General features: G+C 36.3%; 1 protein-coding gene across 1 annotated transcript in view; it reads right to left on the bottom strand.

The window, feature by feature from the left end:
* Window positions 1-21,713, bottom strand: part of ANO3 (anoctamin 3) — a 413,314-nt gene that overhangs the window by 1,880 nt on the left and 389,721 nt on the right. Inside the window, 6 exon segments of the mRNA XM_029209693.1 lie at window positions 4,774-4,879; window positions 5,051-5,131; window positions 8,975-9,122; window positions 10,022-10,174; window positions 11,275-11,408; window positions 15,884-15,981. Of these exon segments, the coding sequence (XP_029065526.1) occupies window positions 4,774-4,879; window positions 5,051-5,131; window positions 8,975-9,122; window positions 10,022-10,174; window positions 11,275-11,408; window positions 15,884-15,981 (720 nt within the window).

The raw sequence follows: 21,713 nt of genomic DNA, 5'->3' as shown, positions 1-21,713 counted from the left end.
ATAAACATTGAATGAATCTGAAATTCACACCTATAAAAACCTTATATATTATGCAATACTGTTATGATATGCTTTGTTATACACAGAGAGATCACGTGCAGGGACAATCCTTGTTCGATAGATTATAATACACAGTGTACAAAACACACAGAATACAGTCCTGCCTGTGATGCTGGATTTGGACTCAACCCCCAGCACATACATGTTTCAGAATGTCTACTCTATTGAAAGCATATGTTATTATAACTGCTCTAAAATATCTTATCTCTATTAATTATTTATTCTATGATAAAAATAGATTTAAAAAATAAACTGATAAAAGTATTGTATTTAAAAAAAGCAGGGACAAAAATCAGAAGGTAATACACCAGTGGTTAAAAGTACAGATGCTGACTGAGACTGCCTATGTTTGAACCCTACTCTGACACTCATTAGTTGTGTAACCTTATGCAAATCACCTATGTTCTCTATGTCTCAGCTCTAAAGTGATTCTAATAATAGTGTCTCTTAAAGGTTGGTATAAAAATTAAACGAGTAAATATATTTGAAAGGAGTGCTTTGCACAGTATAAGCACCACTTAAATATTATCTCCGACTATTATAAATGCATCCTATTTCTTTTCGCATGAACAATAAGTCTTTTAATTTCTCATGAAAGAAGAAAAATCTGATTGACAGACTTAGGATGATCTGTAGAAAAGAACCCATTCACCTAAAGGACTTTGCGACAGTAGTCTCTACGTGGAAAGGAAGAAGGCACTTTTAACTGGGCTTGCTGTATGTGTCCCAGGACTGCACAGTATTGATAGATCATAGAAAAGCAGGTCATATTTTCCCATAGAGAAGCAGATCAAGAGCTTCTTTCCTGACCAAATATTTGATATTCACAGAAATAGCCAGCAATGGGACTCGAGTATAGATATAAAAATTAAAAACATTTGTTACAAATTAAATTAGTAAGAAAGAATATGCTCCAAGTCCTATACGATAGTAATAGAGAAACCTATAAACTGATTCACGGAGAGAGTTTGATATGCAAGGATGGCTTAATATTAAAAAGGAGATCTATTTTTTTTAAAGCCAGAGTTTGATACCCATTTATCAAGACACTATCATAACCAATTATCTTAAACAAAAAACCTACAGCAGATATCATACTTAAAGAAAAAAATCAGAAGTATTTCCACTGAAGTTGGAAAAAAGACATGTTTGTTCACACCGCTGCTATTCAACACCATATTGAAGTTTCCAGCAACACAGTAAGGCAAACAAAAGCAATGAAACATAAACCTTGGAAGTAAACATACAAAACTTTTGTTATCTGCAGCTGGTATTATCATTTGAAAAGACTCTCAACCAATTTAATAGAATACTAGAACCAGTAAGGTACTTAAACAAGGAGGTATGCTCATCTTAGAAAGGCTATTTGTATTCCGGCAAAAATCAAGCGAATCATATAATGAAGTTTAAGACAGTACTCATAGCAGCAATAAAAATATCTATAAAGTTTCTAGAAATAAAAAGGTACAAATAAGTAAGAGAATATTTAAAAATCTATTAAAGGACATAAGAATGATTTGAATAAATTCTACATTCATTAATGAAACAGCACAGATTTTATAAATAAGTCAAAATTTGATTTCTACAAATGTAATTCTAACCAAAGTCCTTGCTCAATATTCAGGGGAACCTGAAAAATGGCTTCTAAAATTTATATGAATGATTAATAACTCCAAATAGCTAAGATAATTTTTTAAAATAAGAGCAAGTGTGGCAGGGTGGGTGGTCACTTGCTTTATCAGATATGACATATTTAAATATTGCATTTAAATAGTGCAATAGTGATCCAGGAACAGACAAATGGGGTGATAAGTCAGAATACTGAGGCCAGAGATACACCCATGACTACGTAGGAACTTGGAATATTACATAGATGGATTTACAAATCAGTGGATAGATAATAGATGATTTAGTAAATAGCAGTACAAAAATTATTTCATTATATGGAGAATAACCTTTTCCCTCAGACTCTGTAAAAACTCCTGGTATTAAAGACATGTGATAGGTAAGACTGTAAAGTTAATAGTAAAAAATGTAGTAGAATATCTTTTTGAACTGAAGATGAGGAAAATGTCCTAAATAAGCTATACAAAATAAGCACAAACCATAAAAGGAAAACAATGATGCGCCTGACTACATCAAAATTGAACATTATCTGCTTACAGATAAAGTTAATAGGTTATGGACAATGAAAAGATATCTGCTGTGTATATAACTGGTGAAGATTAATATGTAAATATATAAGGAAATCATAAAATTTGGTAACTTAACCAAAAATGGATCAACGTTATAAATTTACAAAAAAATGAAGCCCAAATGGCTTTCTAGTATTAAAAGTGATGGTCAGTGTCATTAGTAAACAGACTAAAACAAAAAAAATTAAAGCAAAATATTACCTTACTCTTATACAACTGCAAAATATTAGAAATTCAGATACTATGAAAATCTGGTGACAATCCAAGACAATTTTGAAGAGCAATCTGTTGGTATTACATGAAACCGAGTACATGTATAAGCTAACAATTCCACACCTGAGTAAGATACTCCTTAAAAACCCTTAAATATGTTTACAAGGTAACATGCCCAAGATTCTTAATAAAAGATTTATTGAGGTAGAGAGCATTATTGTAGGTCTAAGCACCTATCCTTAGGGGAATATGGTATTTAATTTTGATGAAATATCATAAATAGACAAAAGAAATTATAAATCTCATGGATAGATGTCTCTCTAGATCTGAAAAAGTATAATGGGTAAGAGATAAAAATGAATTATTATATAATACCATTGAGGTAATTTTGGAAAACAATACTTAAAATAATACTATATATATATATATATATATATATATATATATACACACACACACATATATATTCAATATACTTATAAACAAACATATATTCAAATAAAGATGTGGAAAATCTTCCACAGAAGAAAAGACAGTGGGTGCTTTTGGAGTGGGTGGGTAATGGGGAATGAAGAGGAAAAAAAAAAAGAAGGAATCATTGGGCTTATGCATCCATGATGGTAGGTTGCTGTTAATTGAGGCATTTGATTAAGTCTTTCTACCTGAGCTCCAAAAGAAGATGAAGAAGAAAAAAGTGTACATTTTAACACACACAATAAAAAAGACTTTTTGGAATCATTGGATTGGAAATATGCTTTAAACTCTTTTGCCACCTATAATAAAATAGAAAGTCAAACTTCATCAGGAGACATTTTTATAGGCCCATAGAGTCACTAAATAATAGAATTTAGTCCTGGATTAAACCTTATTTCATATGCAAAAAGTCTTATGTATGGCTATCTTTTTCGCTCCATAATTTTGGCCATAGGAAACAGATGCATTTAAAGTTTTTCCATAGACCTTAGTGAGTAGATACTCAATATATTCCAGTGCTAAGTTCTTCACTGTATCAAGCTGGTTATTTTTTAAGCAAGGCAATAATACTGTAGCTTCTCCAAAATTTCTTCACAGACTACAATCTAAAATCATTGCATGACTCTGATCATCAAAATCTGTGCACGTTTTATAAAAGTGTTCTCAGGCATAATTTATAGAATTATGCACTGTTGCTGTACAAATACACATGATCAACTATAATTAGAGTTGATTGTTCAGAAAATAAGTCTCTCCACCCCAATGAATAAATATGGGTTCTTTTGTTAGATGATGAAAACCAACCTTACTTTTTAAATTTGGTTATTAGGAGGCTCAAAACTAAGGTGTAGTAGAGTTGATCTACAATGTTGTATTAGTTTCAGGTGTAAAGCAAAGTGATTCAGTTATACATACATATATATCTATTTTTTTTCAGATTCTTTTCCCTTATAAGTTATTACAAAATATAGTTGCCTGTGCTATACACTAGGTCTTTTTGGTTATCTATTTTGTATATAGTAGTGTGAATATGTTAATCCCGAACTCCTAATTTATCCCTCCCCTTTCCCCTTTGGTAACCATAAGTTTGTCTTCTATGTTAGTGAGTCTGTTTCTGTTTTGTAAATGTTTATTTGTAGCATTTTTTTAGATTCCACAAGTAAGTGACATCATATGATATTTGTCTTTCTCTGTCTGGCTTACTTCACTTAGTATGATAATCTCGAGATCCACCCGTGGACCTAGAGATTATCCTAGATTTCTGATATAAATACTCTTTAACTTACATTATTCAGTTCTTGCTTTTTTGCATGTCATAGTGGTTTCCTTGTATCTGGAAACCACTATGAGGGACATACTCAAGTCCTGTTTTGGAAGTCAGTGAGAAACTGACTTCAAAAAGGCAACTAGGGACTTCCCTGGTGGTCCAGTGGTAAAGAATCCGCCTTGCAGTGCAGGTGACACTGGTTCGATCCCTGGTCGGGGAACTAAGATCCCACATACCGCGGGGCAAATAAGGCCGCACGCCGCAAATGCTGAGCTCACGCGGCTCAACTAGAGAGCCTGCATGCCACAAATTACAGAGCCCATGTGCCCTGGAACCTGCGAGTCACAACTAGAGAGAGAAAACCTGCACACTACAACTAGAGAGAAGCCTGTGCACTGCAACGAAGAGCCCACATGCCTCAACGAAGATCCCTCATGCCGCAGCTAAGACCTGACACAGCCAAAAATAAATAAATAAAAAATAAATCTTAAAAAAAAAAAAGGCAACTAATATATCAGTCAGAAAAGCGTTTACCTAGAGTAATTTTATCAGCCTGTGACTAACCTCAAACACAATAATGAAGGCCAATCTAGCAGCGAGGATATGCCAGTATTGTAGGGTAAATTCATAGGGCTTGGAACTCCAAGGAGGACCTCTGTAGTCTCGGTACCTAAAATCCACAAAAACAAAGAATTTGAAGAACAAAGACCAAAATGTGGAGGCCCCAAATGTTCTTAATTTGCCAAAACTCCAAAATGACAGTTTAAATGGACCCATTAGCATAAGGAGACAGAACGGTGAAAGCAAAAAGAAAAGATAACTATAATTTATAAGTAAATACCTGCAATAACCAGATTTTCCCATGCCAAGCTCACTCAGGTCAAAGAAGGATAGGCTATTGTTGACATATCCTGTTAAACAACTGGGAGAAAAGAAAAGAAAGCATGTGTGATTCAGAGATTCATGAATTTCTAGTCCAATTCCTTCATTACCAATGACAAGATTTAATAAGTGCCACTATGCCTTTCATTATAATTATAAACTCCTAGCAACTCAGCTCTCTGATTCTATTCTCTGACTCCCATTACATCTGTGATTATGCCTTAATGAGACAGACTCTTGCCTGCCATTTCCCTCCAATAGTTTCTATTTTGCCTTATCATTTGGCTTATGTTTTATTAAGCGTTTACTATGCACTAGGCATTGTGGTAATTACTTCCTATGCATTGAAACTGAATAAATATATATAAACATGTAACACGATTTGGATAATTAACATCAAACAGCCAATTGATAAACATGTTTATTTGTAATTTATTAACTTATTCAATACATATTTATGGAGGACCGATGATTTGTTAGAACAATTCTGGATGCTTGGTATTCAACAGTAAACAAAAAAGGCAAAATTCCCTACTCTGGTGGTTAGGTATTAAACTGTGATCAGGGTTAAGTTTTACAATAGCCTTAGAACATGTATATTATTATTATCTTCACCACATAGATAGAAGAACTAAAATTTACAGAGACTAAATGACTTTCTCTAGGCCTATAATTGTCAAAATTTCTGGTCTCAGATACCCTTTACATTTAAAAAAGCTGTTGAAGATCTCAAGGAGCTTTTTGCATAGGGGAATATCTATTGATATTTACCACATTAGAAATTGAAATAGAAATTTATGTTCATTCATTTAAAATAACTATCACATCCATTCAAATAATATGAATAACACATTAGAAAAATAGTTATATACTCCAAAAGAAAAAAACATAGCGAGAAGAATGACACTGATCTACATGTTTGCAAACACCTTAATGCCTGCCTTAATAGAAAACAGCTGGATACTCAAACCTGCATTAAATCTATTGCAATATGTTGTTTTGGTTGAAGGGTAAGTAGAAAATCTGGCCTCATGCAGACAAGTAGGTGGAAGAAGGAAGACTATTTTAATATCATTTCGGATAAATGTCAATATTTTTCTTTGGTATTATACCAAAGCTCTACCTGTGGTCATTTCTTAAAGTTTAGTTGTAAGGTGGAATTTTCGTGTAACTGAACTTTCATATGCATCGTTCCATATGGATTTTGCATTAAAATCCATAGGTCTATCTTGTACTTTGAATTCATTTATCCATGCAAGATTTTGTAACATCAAATTGGGGCCATTTGGAGAACATGTGTTCCCTGAATTATGCAGATCTCCCAAATGTTGATATATTTTTACTATAGACCATGAAAAAGCACAATTGTTAATATCGTCACTGACTTTTATCGGAAAAAAAAACCCTATAAGTATGGGGAAGCTTTAAAGCTCAACAAATATTGTCAATTATTTTCCTTAAAATGACAAGCTAGTTTTGTGCATTCTGTAAAAGAGTGTTTGCTAATACCCAAGTCTGAATACTCATAGCTTGTCTGACAATTTTATTTCACGTTAAAAAAAAAGTTTCTGTAGTTTGCAACTCCAAAAGTTTGCACTTTCCTTTGACACGCTCATCACACTTTAGGATGTAGCAGAAGCGCTTTATGTGCACTCTGCATTTTGTCGAATAGAATATTGAGAAGACATTTATTCAAGGGTGGAGGTTTGGTTAAAATGAATAATTATTACTGCTTCATCAAAGACATTCTGAAATTTCTTACTGGCATTTTAAAGATGGTGAATGTAGAGTGGTGAGAAATAGAATCATTACTAGTATTTTTTGGTGCCACTGCCTTGAGTGATGCAAAGCCACCAGAAAATTTCAGCCCACTGCTTTTGTACCATCTGTGCATATGTCAATTTGGTGAAAAAAGCAAATAGTATCTTAGTATTATTATGAAAATAGTATTGACCTCATGGACCCTGAAGGAGATATGCAGGCCATGGGTTGAGAACCACTGCCCAGAACATAGAGTTGTTAGAGACTGAATTCAAGTGCCCATTTATCTTATTCTAAACCCTAAATTTTAATTACAGGGCCACACTGACTTCAACTTCACTCCCCTCCCTGGCCATCCTAGACCTCATAACTTATCATTTCAGCTTGCCAGTATCATCCTCTCCATTGCCACCTTGTCTTTTTGCCCCCTTGCTCTGAAAATTTCCAATCTGAATTAATTTACTCCAGTTTAGCTGCTAAACGTACCTGGAGAAAATTAATACCAGGAAGCTCCTATGAATGTGTGGTTTCAAACTCACAAGTCCTCCACATCTCTTCTTGAAATGATTCTACATCCCTAGTCACTGCTAATGGAGAAGGAGTCAGGTGCTACCTACGTGAAAAGTCAGTACCTGGAATGTGAACAGAGCTTATACCCATCCAATCTCACTTTCACCTGCCACTAGGTGGCAGTAAAGACACTAACAAATAATGCCCGTAAGGAAGAGGGCTGCCAAGCGAGCCTACATATTTTAAACCATTAAAATCTGCTTCTAGACTATTTTGAATAAAGAAAAAAGAGACTTTTGGGATTTTCACTATGAATACTAAAAACCAATTTATATCTGTTTATAGTGTTTTACAGTTCATAAAATGTTACCTCAGGCACCATTTCTTAAACATAGGTCCAGATTGATGATGTGCCTTTTAGTAGAAGGCAAAGTTAGCACTTAAATCTTGGGAGTTTGACTTCAAGTTAAAATCTCTTGACAAGACTCCAATATATAAAAGAAAATCTCCTGCCTTTATTACCTCTCTTTGAAAAATTGAGACGTACGTTTGTGTTCAGAAAGGCACCACAGTGTTCTGAGACAAATGAGTTCATCTGCAGGACTAAGGGCTGAATTCATCCTAAACCGGGGCTCTGCAGGGCTCTGCTTGCTCGGGCACACGTCCCGCATCTAGATAAGATGTATGCCCAGGGCTGCTCCTGAAGGAAGGAGGAGACACAGCTCTTCCTATCACTACTTTATTTCCTATCACTACTTCCACACCTAAGGCTAACCTCCAGCTAAAAACTCCAGTTTCTCTCTGTCTCCAAGTCCAGGGCTCCCTTGCATTCTTCAAGCTTTCAAGAAGGAAAGATCTGAAAAACTCATATCCCCTAAGGCAGTGTTCTAAACTGGGTGATTTTGTCCCCCAGGGACCATTTGGCAATGTCTGGAGACATTTCTGGTTGTCACAAGTCGGGGAGCAGGGAGGTTGCTCTTGGTATCCACTGGGTAGAGGCCAAGGTTGCTGCTAAACATCCTTTGGCACCGGACACCCCTCCTCCTCAAAAATAGAATTATCTGGTCTATAACGTCAATAGTGCAGAGGTTGAGAAACCCTGTTCTCAAGTGTTGATTTAAATTTTAACAAAAAAGAAAAAGGAGACAGGTTTAGGGTATCATTTTCTGCATGCTTAAAATCTCTAGCAGTAAATCCCTTTAGAAAAATCTCTAGTCACATAGCTGAGAGTTTCTTCATATTCTGTATACCCCACAAACTAGCTTAATTCCCTTCAGTAATTTAACTAGTATAGGCCTCAATTTCCCATCTATATAGACAAACTATTGCATTGGATTCTTTCAAAGGTCTCTTCTAGTTCTAAATTTAACTTCTAAATACATTAAAATGTTTTTAACATTTTAATACCGGTGATGCATTTACACAGAAAATCATAGACTCTAAAATTAATTGCTGTAAAAAACACTGCTGCCCTTTTTATCCCACTTGATTCCATCTAATAAACACATAAACACAATGATCAGAAACATTACCCTTAATGGTCACAGAACAAAGCTTGCCAATAAGTTCCCATTTTAATTACAAATAAAAAATGTGTACATTTCAACCTTACCTTTCACTATATTCAAACTGACTTGCACAGGGGCCATATTTGTATTCATAGACAAAACGTGGGATATAATCAGATGTAATAGCAATTACAAACGCATTGGTAATCACAGCCAATATACCAATTCCTTCAAGAATTCCATACCAGATACCTAGTCGGAGAAAGATTAAAGATAGTGAGCAAAAAGAAAAAAAGTTAAAACCCTTTAATCAACCTTAATTTGGAAAAAGTGTTTTAGTTATGTTGGAACCACGGCTCTGTCCATTATTTACTTTCTTAGGATGGTATGTATCTCACTACAGATATTACAGCTATTGAATACTTTTCCATAGAGGGGAGGCAGACATCATGTAGAGAGATTTGAAAATTAAAATATCGTTAGGAACTGGTTCATGTCTGTTCCGATGAGATACAGACACAGCTGCTTAAGATTCTTCAAAGCCTATGTATAGAACTTGATGAGGCACTCAAACCTATAAAAGTAAAGTTCTGCTTCGCTGTGTGAGCTCTGAAATATCTGTATTCACTATGGGTTTTGCCTTTATCTTTGTCAGCTACCTTTTTAATGTAAAACTACGAAAAAGTAAAACTAGTTTAGTGTCAAGACCTGGAAATCACTAGTTGACATTTTCTACTTCTTAAGAGGCCAATCTGGCATCATATAGATACACAAAAAAGCTTTTGAAATTGTATATAGTATCAATGGACTATTGACTATGGTCAAAACTGATGTTTCAAATAGGATTAAAGTTAATTTTAAAAAATAATGGAATGGAAAAAAATAATGGAATGAAAAAATAAGCTCTGGAAAGGGATTTATGAGATCCTTTTCAGTTACAAATAAGTTTATGAAATAGTATGTTCAGTAGGAACTTACCCTCAACTAAGAGCTATAACTAAACTTACTCTCACTTCATTCTTTGGTTAACGAAAACAGTTTTGTTATGGCTGGAAGGGAGCTCCAGCAATAGAAACCCATATTGTGCTAAGTAAGATCAAGCCACCACTTGGCCTTAGCAATGCAAAAATCATGTAGTTGCTGAATCTTACCTATGTCGGTTGCTCTGGCTGGCAAAGGCCTCCGCCACTGGGTGACAAATTTGTACGCATCCAGCCTGATTTCAATGATATTGTTTAACAAAGCCAAAAGAGGGGCCAGAGGAAAAGCCGCAACAAAGATGGTGGTAAAACCAAACTGCAAAACTGTAAAGGAAGAGGGTTAAAAAATCGGTAATATAAACAGTATCATTTATTGAGTGCTTTCTTTGTTCCATATTAGGCATCTTTACATAGATTGCCTTTAATCCTTCCAACATCCCTACAAAGTAAACATGCTTATCCCACTTTACAGTTGAGAAAAATGTAGCTCATACTTGTTAAGTAAACTGGCTAAAGGGCAGATGATGAAAAATGTTAAAAACTGCATTCAAACTCAGATCTCAATAGATTGAAAGTCTATGAGACTTTCACCTCTATGCCATGCAGCATGAAGGAAGAAAAACGTCAGAGAAGGACTTGAAGAAACATGCTTAGTCCTAGAAGGGAAGCAAGAGACCTAATCTTGTCCTCTCTTTTTATAGATGAGAAAACTGAGGGCCAGAGAACAAAAGCAAACGTCAAAACAACATGCAGTGATCTTAACAGTTGGAATGGGAATCCTTATTTTTGTAATATAAATAAGTAAGCTTCTTGAACACACAAGACTCAGACTGGGTCTGTGCAAATGTTTACCGTGAGAAAGAATTATTGCTTTATTTGGTTGGGCTGATACATTTCTCAACATAGGAGTGGGTTTTGCTTTATTTTGTTCCTTTAAAATATTTGCTCAAAAGGTATGTGCTTTCATTTTGGTCAAATGTTATGGTTGACAGGACAAAATGCATAAGCCTTCCAAGGGTACTGCTTTAATATCTTCTCTAGCTCTGCTGAGATAAAGGTACAAATGTGTTTTAGAATGCTTGGGGGCTTCCCTGGTGGCACAGTGGTTGAGAGTCCTCCTGCCGATGCAGGGGACACGGGTTCGTGCCCTGGTCCGGGATGATCCCACATGCCGCGGAGCGGCTGGGCCCGTGAGCCATGGCCGCTGAGCCTGCGCGTCCGGAGCCTGTGCTCCGCAACGGGAGAGGCCACAGCAGTGAGAGGCCCGCGTACCGCAAAAAAAAACCCAAAAGAACCCCAGCACAGTTAGAATGCTTGGGATTGGAAAGGAGAGAGACGGTTTTCTCTCTTGAATCAGAGCCTGAGTGAAGTAGAAAACACGTATCAAGAGGGTCAAATAGCTTTGCAGAAGGTTCTTTCCATACCCATTTCTAAGTACTCATCCATCAATCCGTGAATATTCATGGGCTGTAGATTCCAATCATTTTCCCACTGAGGTATGGAAGCATCTTGTATTCCCCGCTTGATTTTATGTCGTGACCACCAGTTCTGGATCAACCTGCATAAAGGCAAAGGCCTTTTAAGCTCGTATTTAAGCACCTGGTAAACAATTTATAGTGTATTAAGAAAAGAGAAACTCCAACTACCTTGGGACTACACTAAGCATGCCTGAGAATTGGGGGGGTCTTTGCATGGTCTCAACTTTAAATTTAGCAAGGAAGAAGAGGCCTCCGACTTCCTAGACCCTACAAACATCTACATAGTTATCAAAGAGTTGATCCTCCCATATACTATAGGTGCTTCCTAATATTGATTAGACAAATACTCATTTCTGTGATTCCTTCCCCTACCCCACCTATATAAATACCTAAACTCTTATGCTGCCTGTTGTGATTGGATCTGAGCCCTTCCTTCCAAATCTTCTGGGCTGTGATCTCTGAACATGAGTAAAATCATGTTTCACATGAGATAACTGAGCCCTACCTAGAGTTTCAAGAGATGTAGTTTCTATTCCTCACCCTACAATGCATTAGCTGTGTGACTTTTAGCAAGTCATTTCACTTCTCTGAGCTTATAACTATGAAGGATTCAAGAGATTACACTCTGCTCCTATAGTGAACAATAATTTACAGGTAATGAATCTGTGTCTCAGTCCGTTTATCAGACTTGGAAAGGAAGTAGCAACACTCTTTCCCTAACCCAGGGGCAGTCTTGAAATTATATGACTCAGAAATATCCTGGCATGCAAATATTGTAGACTTCTGGGTAGTGAATTATCTTAAGAGTTATAAATAAGATAAAAATTATCTCTAGGATAAGGTGAATCTCACAGGACCCAATGAACAATACCCAACTCTCAGTTTTAATTAATCATGGACGTAGAGCTTCAGTGGGGGTTGGAAGAACCACCATAGTTAGATCAAAACGTCAGGTAGCGCTTCAATGTGTGCTCCATGGAGGTTGCCTCTGGAGCCTCGTGAAGATGAAAAAGGGAGTTGGGAATGGAAGGTCTGCTTGCTTATATCCTATTTATTTCAGTCTGCTTAAGATTTTACTTGAGGAAAGAGAATTGTGCTTTAAAAGTTTAAAAGTCATTGCTTTAGGGACTGGTTCACTCCTGCTAGAGTTTCTTCAGCAAAGCCTTTGTCCAGCTGTTGGGAAAACCCCACCAGGATGTCATTTGCCATGGTACCCTTGGGATTTGATACACAAAATCCAGGCTCACCTCTTGGGCAAGGCCATGGCAAAAATGTGATGTCCAAAGTGCATGGTATGTATAGAAGTACATAGACAATAATAACAACAAGAATCATTCTTAATATTACAATGACTACTACACCATCTTGACTGTGCTTATGAAGTATCGACACCATGTCAGATCCTGTGCTAGGCATTTGATACCTAATTTACTCAAATATTTTCAAATTATGTTCCTCAAACTTTATGTTTCAAAGAGGTAAGCCAAAGATAGAAAGGAATACGAAAAACGTACTGGGCTTCCCAAACCTCCATGCCTATTCTCCCTTCATTTAGAAGAGATTCATTTTAATCTGTTTTGACTATTGAGGATTTGTGTAAACATCTCTTCACAAAAAGCTTCTGTCATTTATTGATGAAGGTTTAAATACCATTGGGTCATCTCATTTAATCTTTATAAATCCCTTATTTTATAAATTAAAAAAAATGTCTCAGAGAGGTTAAGTAAATTATAAGCATCTTTAGCAAGAGGCAGAAAAGGAATTTGTACCCGGCCTCCACAATTTCCCAGTCCAATGCACTGGGTTAATATCACCTCTCCAACCCCCAGGTCTCTGCTCAGGAATATCCTGATGCTACTTAAGGGCCAAGGAGGAGAAAGAAACATGGTACAATTTGATGACTGAGCCTAAGTTATTTATATCGTTAATTAACTAACCAGTTATTTCCCCATAGTAAGGAAATTCCTCAAAATTATAATGTTTTTAAATAAATTAGGCCTCAATACTTCCATACCACAATGTTTTAAATACACTCTATTTCACTGTATTCTAAAGGATAATATATTTTAACAGATGTAAAAGTGGGCATTCAGGGTCCTTCTATGTCAGTATTTCACAGTTAGAATTTATCTATAGGGAAAAAACAGAATGCTGTTGTTTTGATGTTATCACAATCAATCCTGTTCTAAATATTTACTGCTGTTGCTGTTGTAACAAAGAGCCCCAAACCTCCCCATCCAGGATTTTAATTTTATTTCATTCTTAAAAGGGGGAGACAGAAATGGAAGTTCTCTGCATTAAACAAAAACAACAACAACCTTGGTCTTTTGGTAGCCAAAAGAAACCAGAAAGTTAATTTTGTTCTCAAGAACCTGCACTGCCAATAATATTTTAAGAATACCAACAAGTGTCTTAAGATGTTGAACAGAGTAAAAGTTACTCTATATCCATTATTTCGTCTAATCCTTACAATGGTTCTTGAGGTAGATACAGCTGTTGAGCCTCTCTTAGAGATGTGAAAACTGAGGCACAGAAAGGTCGATGGGCTTACAAATGGTCACACATTTTGTAAGGAGCGGAGTAGGAACTGAACTGTCATCTCTCTGATTACCAAGCCCCAATTCTTAAGAACTAGTTCTTCTTAAATGTATGGACACCAAGGGGGGAAAGTGGCAGGGAGGCGGTGGTAGTGTAATGAATTGGGAGATTGGGATTGACATATATACACTAATATGTATAAAATGGATAACTAATAAGAACGTGCTGTATAAAAAAATAAATAAAGTAAAATTTAAAAATTAAAAAAAAAAACTAGTCTTCTTAGTAACTCTATAGAAGGCTAGTTTAAAAATTAAATACTCTTAGAACAAAAAATTTCACAATCTGTATGGAAACACAAAAGACCCCAAATAGCCAAAGCAATCTTGAGAAAGAAAAATGGAGCTGGAGGAATCAGGCTCCCTGACTTCAGACTATACTACAAAGCTACAGTAATCAAGACAGTATGGAACTGGCACAAAAACAGAAATATAGATCAATGGAACAGGATAGAAAGCCCAGAGATAAACCCACACACATATGGTCACCTTATCTTTGATAAGGAGGCAAGAATATACACTGGAGAAAAGACAGCCTCTTCAATAAGTGGTGCTGGAAAAACTGGACAGCTACATGTAAAAGAATGAAATTAGAACACTCCCTAACACCATACACAAAAATAAACTCAAAATGGATTAAAGACCAAAATGTAAGGCCAGACACTATCAAACTCTTGGAGGAAAACATAGGTAGAACACTCTATGACATAAATCACAGCAAGATCCTTTTTGACCCACCTCCTAGAGAAACGGAAATAAAAACAAAAAAAAAAATGGGACCTAGTGAAACTTCAAAGCTTTTGCACAGCAAATGAAATCATAAACCAGACGAAAAGACAACCCTCTGAATGGGAGAAAATATTTGCAAATGAAGCAACTGACAAAGGATTAATCGCCAAAATTTACAAGCAGCTCATGCAGCTCAATATCAAAAAAACAAACAACCCAATCCAAAAATGCGCAGAAGACCTAAATAGACATTTCTCCAACGAAGATATACAGATTGCCAACAAAAACATGCAAGAATGCTCAACATCACTAATTATTAGAGAAATGCAGATCAAAACCACAATGAGGTATCACCTCACACCCGTCAGAATGGCCATCACCAAAAAATCTACAAACAATAAATGCTAGAGAGGGTATGGAGAAAAGGGAACCCTCTTGCACTGTTGGTGGGAATATAAATTGATACAGCCACTATGGAGAACAGTATGGAGGTTCCTTAAAAAACTAAAAATAGAACTACCATACGACCCAGCAATCCCACTACTGGGCATATACCCTGAGAAAACCATAATTCAAAAAGAGTCATGTACCACCATGTTCATTGCAGCTCTATTTACAATAACCAGGACATGGAAGCAACCTAAGTATCCATCGACAGATGAATGGATAAAGAAGATGTGGCACATATATACAATGGAATATTACTCAGGAATAAAAAGAAACAAAATTGAGTTATTTGTAGTGAGGTGGATGGGCCTAGAGTCTGTCATACAGAGTGAAGTAAGTCAGAAAGAGAAAAACAAATACCGTATGCTAACACATATACATGGAATCTAAAATACAAAACAAAAAAGTGGTCATGAAGAACCTAGGGACAAGACGGGAATAAAGACGTAGACCCACTAGAGAATGGACTTGAGGACACAGGGAGGGGGAAGGGTAAGCTGGGACGAAGTGAGAGAGTGGCATGGACATATATACACTACCAAATGTAAAATAGATAGCTAGTGGGAAGCAGCCACATGGCACAGGGAGATCAGCTCGGTGCTTTGTGACCACCTGGAGGGGTGGGATAGGGAGGGTGGGAGGGAGGGAGATGTAAGAGGGAAGAGATACGGGAACATATGTATATGTATAGCTGATTCACTTTGTTATAAAGCAGAAACTAACACACCACTGTAAAGCAATTATACTCCAATAAAGATGTTAAAAAAAAATTAAGTACTCACGGGTATCCCAGCTCCATGAAATTGTTCCATATTTGCTTCAAAAACATGATAACTCCCATCTGGAGGCAAAGGTCTATCAAACAGCCACTAGGATGACACTGAAACAGAACAACAAGAGCATTAATGATCTTGCTTTTCTAGGTTGCCTTAAACACCCCCACATTCAAATTGTACAGCAAATTCTAAAGCCAGGGCACCTTATATCAATGTGTAAGGAGAATAAAAACAGGGAAGAAATAGCGCATATGAGGATACCTCATAGGGAAGTTTTCAGTAATATACATTGGAATATTGATCAAAATTATAACAGCAATAACCAAAAAATCTAACTTTTAATGAGCACTTAGTACTGCCAAGCTCTGTGCTAGGCATGATCACATTTAATGAATGCTCTGGAATACTACATACCTATTAACAATCAGGTGATAGCAAAATATTTAATTCTATGACAAAATGTTTATATTTTTTAAAATCAGTTTTTTGTCTCAGACTGATTTTAAATGTGCAGAAAATTTACAAAGATAGTACAGAGAGTGCCCATGCACCCCTCCCCCAATTCCCTCCATTGCCCCTTACATTACCGAGGTATATTGTCAAAGTTAAGAAGTCAATATTAGTACATTGCTATTAACCAAATTCCAGACTTTACTTAGATTTCACCAGCTCCAGGACGCAATGTGGGAGACCCCATAGCACTTATTTGTCATGTTCCCCCCAGTCACCTCTGGTCTAGACAGTTTCTCAGATTTTCATATCCTTAACAATTCTGAGTACTGCTGGACAAGCACCCTGTGGAAAATCCCCCAATCTGGGTTTGTCTGATGTTTTCACATATTTAGACTGGGGTTATGTGCTTTAAGAATGGAGGCAGGGCACAGAGGTAAAGTGCCATTTCCATCACATCCCATCAGGGCCACATGGTATCCCCATGACATCACCAGTGATATTAACTTTCATCACTTGGTTAATATAGTATTTGCCAAGTGTTTCTTCTGCAAAGTTACTCATTTTCCCGTATCTCCTGGAGAGGGAGTATCTACATATATTATAATGTATTTTAAGTGATAAAAGTATGCCACAAAATAGTTTGTCAGTATGATCCCAATGTTGCCTTCTCTGTGCTCCTCTGCTTTTTCAGATGATCAGTAACAGCATTAGAAACCCACACGAACAAAAGTGTGATTCCAATGAAAATTGCAATAAATGTGTTTTGCTTGAAAACTTTGCACTATATAAGATATTTCGGTAGGAAAGCGTGGGTCTTTTTCTTTGGAAATGGGTTCATGTCCTGCTTGTAAGGATGATGGTCTCTATAGCTTTGATCTACAGTTTCTATTTCTATCAAATCAGTACCAGTGGGACTTCAAAGGGAACAAATACTTAGAACACAAAGAGCCTGCTTTTCTGTTTCCAGCCCAGTAACTTAAAACTCCCTAATCTGAGCCAGAGAGAGGGTTTGCCAGTGATAATTTTTATTGTGTGGAGAAGTTTCAAGTCTCCTATCCAAGCACACTCCTTCTGAATTTAGGACCCCCTGAACTCTGCTACATATATACCATAAGTGGGTTTGGTAGAATGTCTGAGGCAGAATAATTACTAAGCTACAGAGTCAGATCACAGATCACAGCTGCAAACTGAAACTCTTCATTTTTGTAGAGAGGCTCACAGAGGCAAATTAACTTGTCCAAGATCATGCAATGCTAACTGGTAATGTGGGAATGAAAGCTTAGGTCTCCTGTACCCTCATCCACTGCTCTTTTACATAATGCTAAGGATGAATTCTATTTACCAAATGTGTTCATTGCCTTGAAGGGTAGCTTTAGCAAAGCCTGTTATTACGCGGGAAGTTAAAAAGAAGACTATCATAGAACCATGTGATTGGATCACTCTCCACGGTGGTAGGCCAAAGTGGGAAGGCTGGATGACGGACCATTTATAATTTTGTTGAATTTAAGCCTTGATGACTTTGTAGTTTGATTTACAGGGTAGAGAAAGAGATCTAACAGTTTCAGTGGATCTGCCTCTTCACATAATGATTCCTTTGAGCTAACTCCAGTCCTTCATTACTCTAAAACTCATTCGGGATAAAGTCTATACTTAGAATGAGTAAAGGGCATGGATGAATGTGCAGGAGACCCAGGCTTTCATTCCCATTGCACCATTCAAAATTATACGACCATGGACAACCCAAAGCTGGGTGCCTTCACATATTTTTCTCATTTGCTCCTCATGAGAGTCTGGTGACATGGGTGTTAATATCTCTGTTTTGTAGATAATGAAGCTAAGTGGCAGACAGAAGTATCAGACTGCAATACCCTATTCCTTTCACTTGATCCACTTTAGTATGTTTACTCTAAATCCAATTTACATGTAGGAGCCAGCAATCATTCAGCGATCTTGTACCAAAACCAATTTTTATTAGATTCTCCACTGTGGCAATACGCTATCCCAATGGTGGGTGGCTGGAAAGCACAGTGACCAGAACATGAACTCTAGACTGCCGGAATCAAACTGATATTAAATCGATTACTTCATCAATTTATAGGTATGTTTCAATAATTTTAGGCAAATTATATAAGATTCTGTTTTCTCATCAGTAACATGAGTGTAATAACAGACTTGTTGTGAGGATTAAATGCATTAATATATGTAGAACACTTAGAACCAATTGCTGGAATGTGCTGGCATATAGTAAACACTCATTAAATATTAGCTATTATTAACATTTTACACAGATTTACATATATGAGATATTATATGGCGTAGTATGAGGGAATTCCAGTATAGCCAGTTCGTAAATGTTCTAAATAAAATTGTAGTACTTTTTTCCTTTCTTTATAATGGCTACCATTATTTATGCCAGGGATTTTACATGCATGATCCAATTTAATCCACCTATGGCCAATATTACTGAGGTGGCTATTCTTATCACAATTTGCACATAAAAAATATCGAGACGTAGAGATATTAAGATCATGTGTTCAGGTACGGCAAAATTAGAATGTAGGCTGTCAGATTCCAAAGACAAAATATTTGTTACAGATCGTGGTTATGTTCTTTTCTTCAAGACTATTAAATCATCAAAGGAAGGAAAGAGACTTCTTCATCTGTACACCACATATTATCCAGCAGAGACCTAGGATAGAATATGTGTCAATAAATGCTTGCTGTATGATTGAATTCAGAGGATCAATTCTTATCTTCCATCATGTATACTTTTTCTATCTACACTTCCAGGATTTCTAGAGCCTATCACAAACCCATATTTTTATTTCACTGAGTTTTTTTCAAAATAAATAATCCTTTGTTGGAAAATATGTCTACTATCTATGGCATATGTATTGTGGAAAATATCTAGGATGGTTATGAAGTATTTTTCCTGACATTAGTATTATAATTATTCCCCTGGTACTTTCAAAGAAGAATCATGAATTCCAATAATTTCCCAATTAAGAGTACCCAATTAAATAAAATTATTGGTGCTAGCAGCCACTAAAATGGCATCAATAGGCAGATCTACCTGCGCGTGACTACACTGTTCCCCACACTACCCTTGCTAAGGCCACTGAACACTCCTGGAAAAAGTAAGCCTTGCTTTTCCCCCCGCATTTGGGTAGCTGAAAACCTTTTAGCAGATATAGTCATACTTCTAGGCTACGAAAGAAGCAAGTCTGATTTGGGGATTTTCAGGAGGCCTGGGACTATGAAAGGCCTCAGTTGATCTCTGTCCAATAGAATAATACCCAGGTAGCTGTAGAGACAGAGCATAGATAAATATCAGTTACAATTTATAGAGTTCCTACCACAGTCCAGGGACTGCGCTAACTGTCTTATGCAAATTATCTCTTATTTATTAACAGCTTTGCAACCTAAGTGTTACTATTGCCAGTTTACAGATGAGAAGACAGATATTCAGAGAGGTTAAATTAAGGACAAAGAGTGAATAATCAGCAATATTAACATTTGAGCCCAGTTTTCTGTGATATAAAGCATACGTTCTTTGGGATTTTTAGGCTTTCTCCATGTATTCCAATAAACTTTTAGAAGACTTTGGGGAGACAACATTAATGAGAGAGGCCCTGAGTTTTGGGGACTTTTTAGATAGAGACTAGAAATATCTCCTATTTCTCAGGTAATCTTTTCTTAGCCTCTCTCTAAATTATGACCTCCTACTAATGCTGCCACAGATTAAATTGGATTTTACATTAGAATAATTAAAACAATTTTGAACTACACAAGGAATAAACAGTCTAACAATGAGACTGAAAAGAGTCCAGAAATTTCAAGATGTAGAATATAAAAAATCTTACAGTCTCATTTTGCCGAATGAAAACATGTATTTATTACATTTATTTATTAAATGTGTGGCTGCCAATTAGGCATGGGGGGGATCTTGATTACTCTTTACACCAAAATAAACTTCCAGTGGGCCAAAGATATCAGTATTAAAAAAAATAACATTAGCTAAAAATACATGTTAATTTTCAGCTTCCCTGGTGGCACAGTGGTTAAGAATCCACCTGCCAATGCAGGGAACATGGGTTTGAGCCCTGGGCCAGGGCGATCCCACATGCGTAGAGCAACTAAGCCCATGTGCCACAACTACTGACCCTGTGCTCTAGAACCTGTGAGCCACAGCTACTGAGCCCAAGTGCCACAACTACTGAAGCCCGTACACCTAAAGCCCAGACTCCACAACAAGAGAAGCCACCGTAATAAGAAGCCTGCATACTGCAACGAAGAGTAGCCACCGCTCGCCACAACTAGAAAAAGCCCGCACGCAGCAATGAAGACACAACACAGCCAAAAATAACTAATTTTTTTTAAAAAATGTGAATTTTTAAAATTTCCTGAATGGAGAATACATTTTTTTTTGTCATGATACAAATTCCCCAAACCATTAACAACAGTAATATTTTGATTAGAAAATGCTATATAGTTTTGTAAAAAAATATCAAAACTAAACTAAACTATATACAAGAAAATGGGAAACATATCTGCAGCAAATATGAAAGATCAGAGCCTAATTTTATTTGTTTATAAATTATTAAAGCAGAAAAACAGCTTAATGAAAATAAATAGGAATAATACACACACAGAAGTATAAAATGTCAACAGAAACATGAAAAATATTCTCCATCTCACTTGTAATTAAAGGAACTGAAATCAAAAGAAGATATCTTTTGGATTATTGGTAAAAATTAAAATGTTTCTCTTGGCAGAAGTCTGAAAAGTAGATTCATACTCTATAGGTAGAGCATAGCATTTGGGAGGACAATTTGTCAGTCTCAGTGAAAATATGAAATATTCTTACACTGTGATAGAGAGATATTATTCCTAGACATTTTGTTTCCATGACATACATATAATAAATCAATAAACAAATATGAGACTTTGAAGATATACCTATATATTTATAAATTAGTATTTGAAGTAAGATTTCTTTTGGACTAAATTTTCCCTGCTTAAAAGGAAACATAGCATGTTTAAAAGTTTGGAAACCAGTACAATAGACAATAATAATTTCCCCAAAGAAAAACAGTTCTGGAGCTAAATTTCTGGGCTTTATGAATGGAAAAAATAGCTTTGATGGAATATTAAAAAGAGCTGAGGGACTTCCCTGGTGGTGCAGTGGTAAGAGTTTGGGCTCCCAATGCAGGGGACCTGGGTTTGATCCCTGCTCAGGGCACTAGATCCCACATGCATGCCGCAACTAAGAGTTCTCATGCCACAACTAAGGAGCCCACATGCTGCAGCGAAGGAGCCACGAGCCACAACTAAGACCCGGCACAATCAAATAAATAAAAATAAATAAATAAATGAGCAAATT

This window comes from Monodon monoceros, unplaced genomic scaffold (assembly GCF_005190385.1).
Source record: "Monodon monoceros isolate NGI ecotype Baffin Bay Population unplaced genomic scaffold, NGI_Narwhal_1 Super_Scaffold_7, whole genome shotgun sequence".
Taxonomy (NCBI): Eukaryota; Metazoa; Chordata; class Mammalia; order Artiodactyla; family Monodontidae; genus Monodon; species Monodon monoceros.
This window is presented reverse-complemented; position numbering and strand designations above follow the sequence as displayed.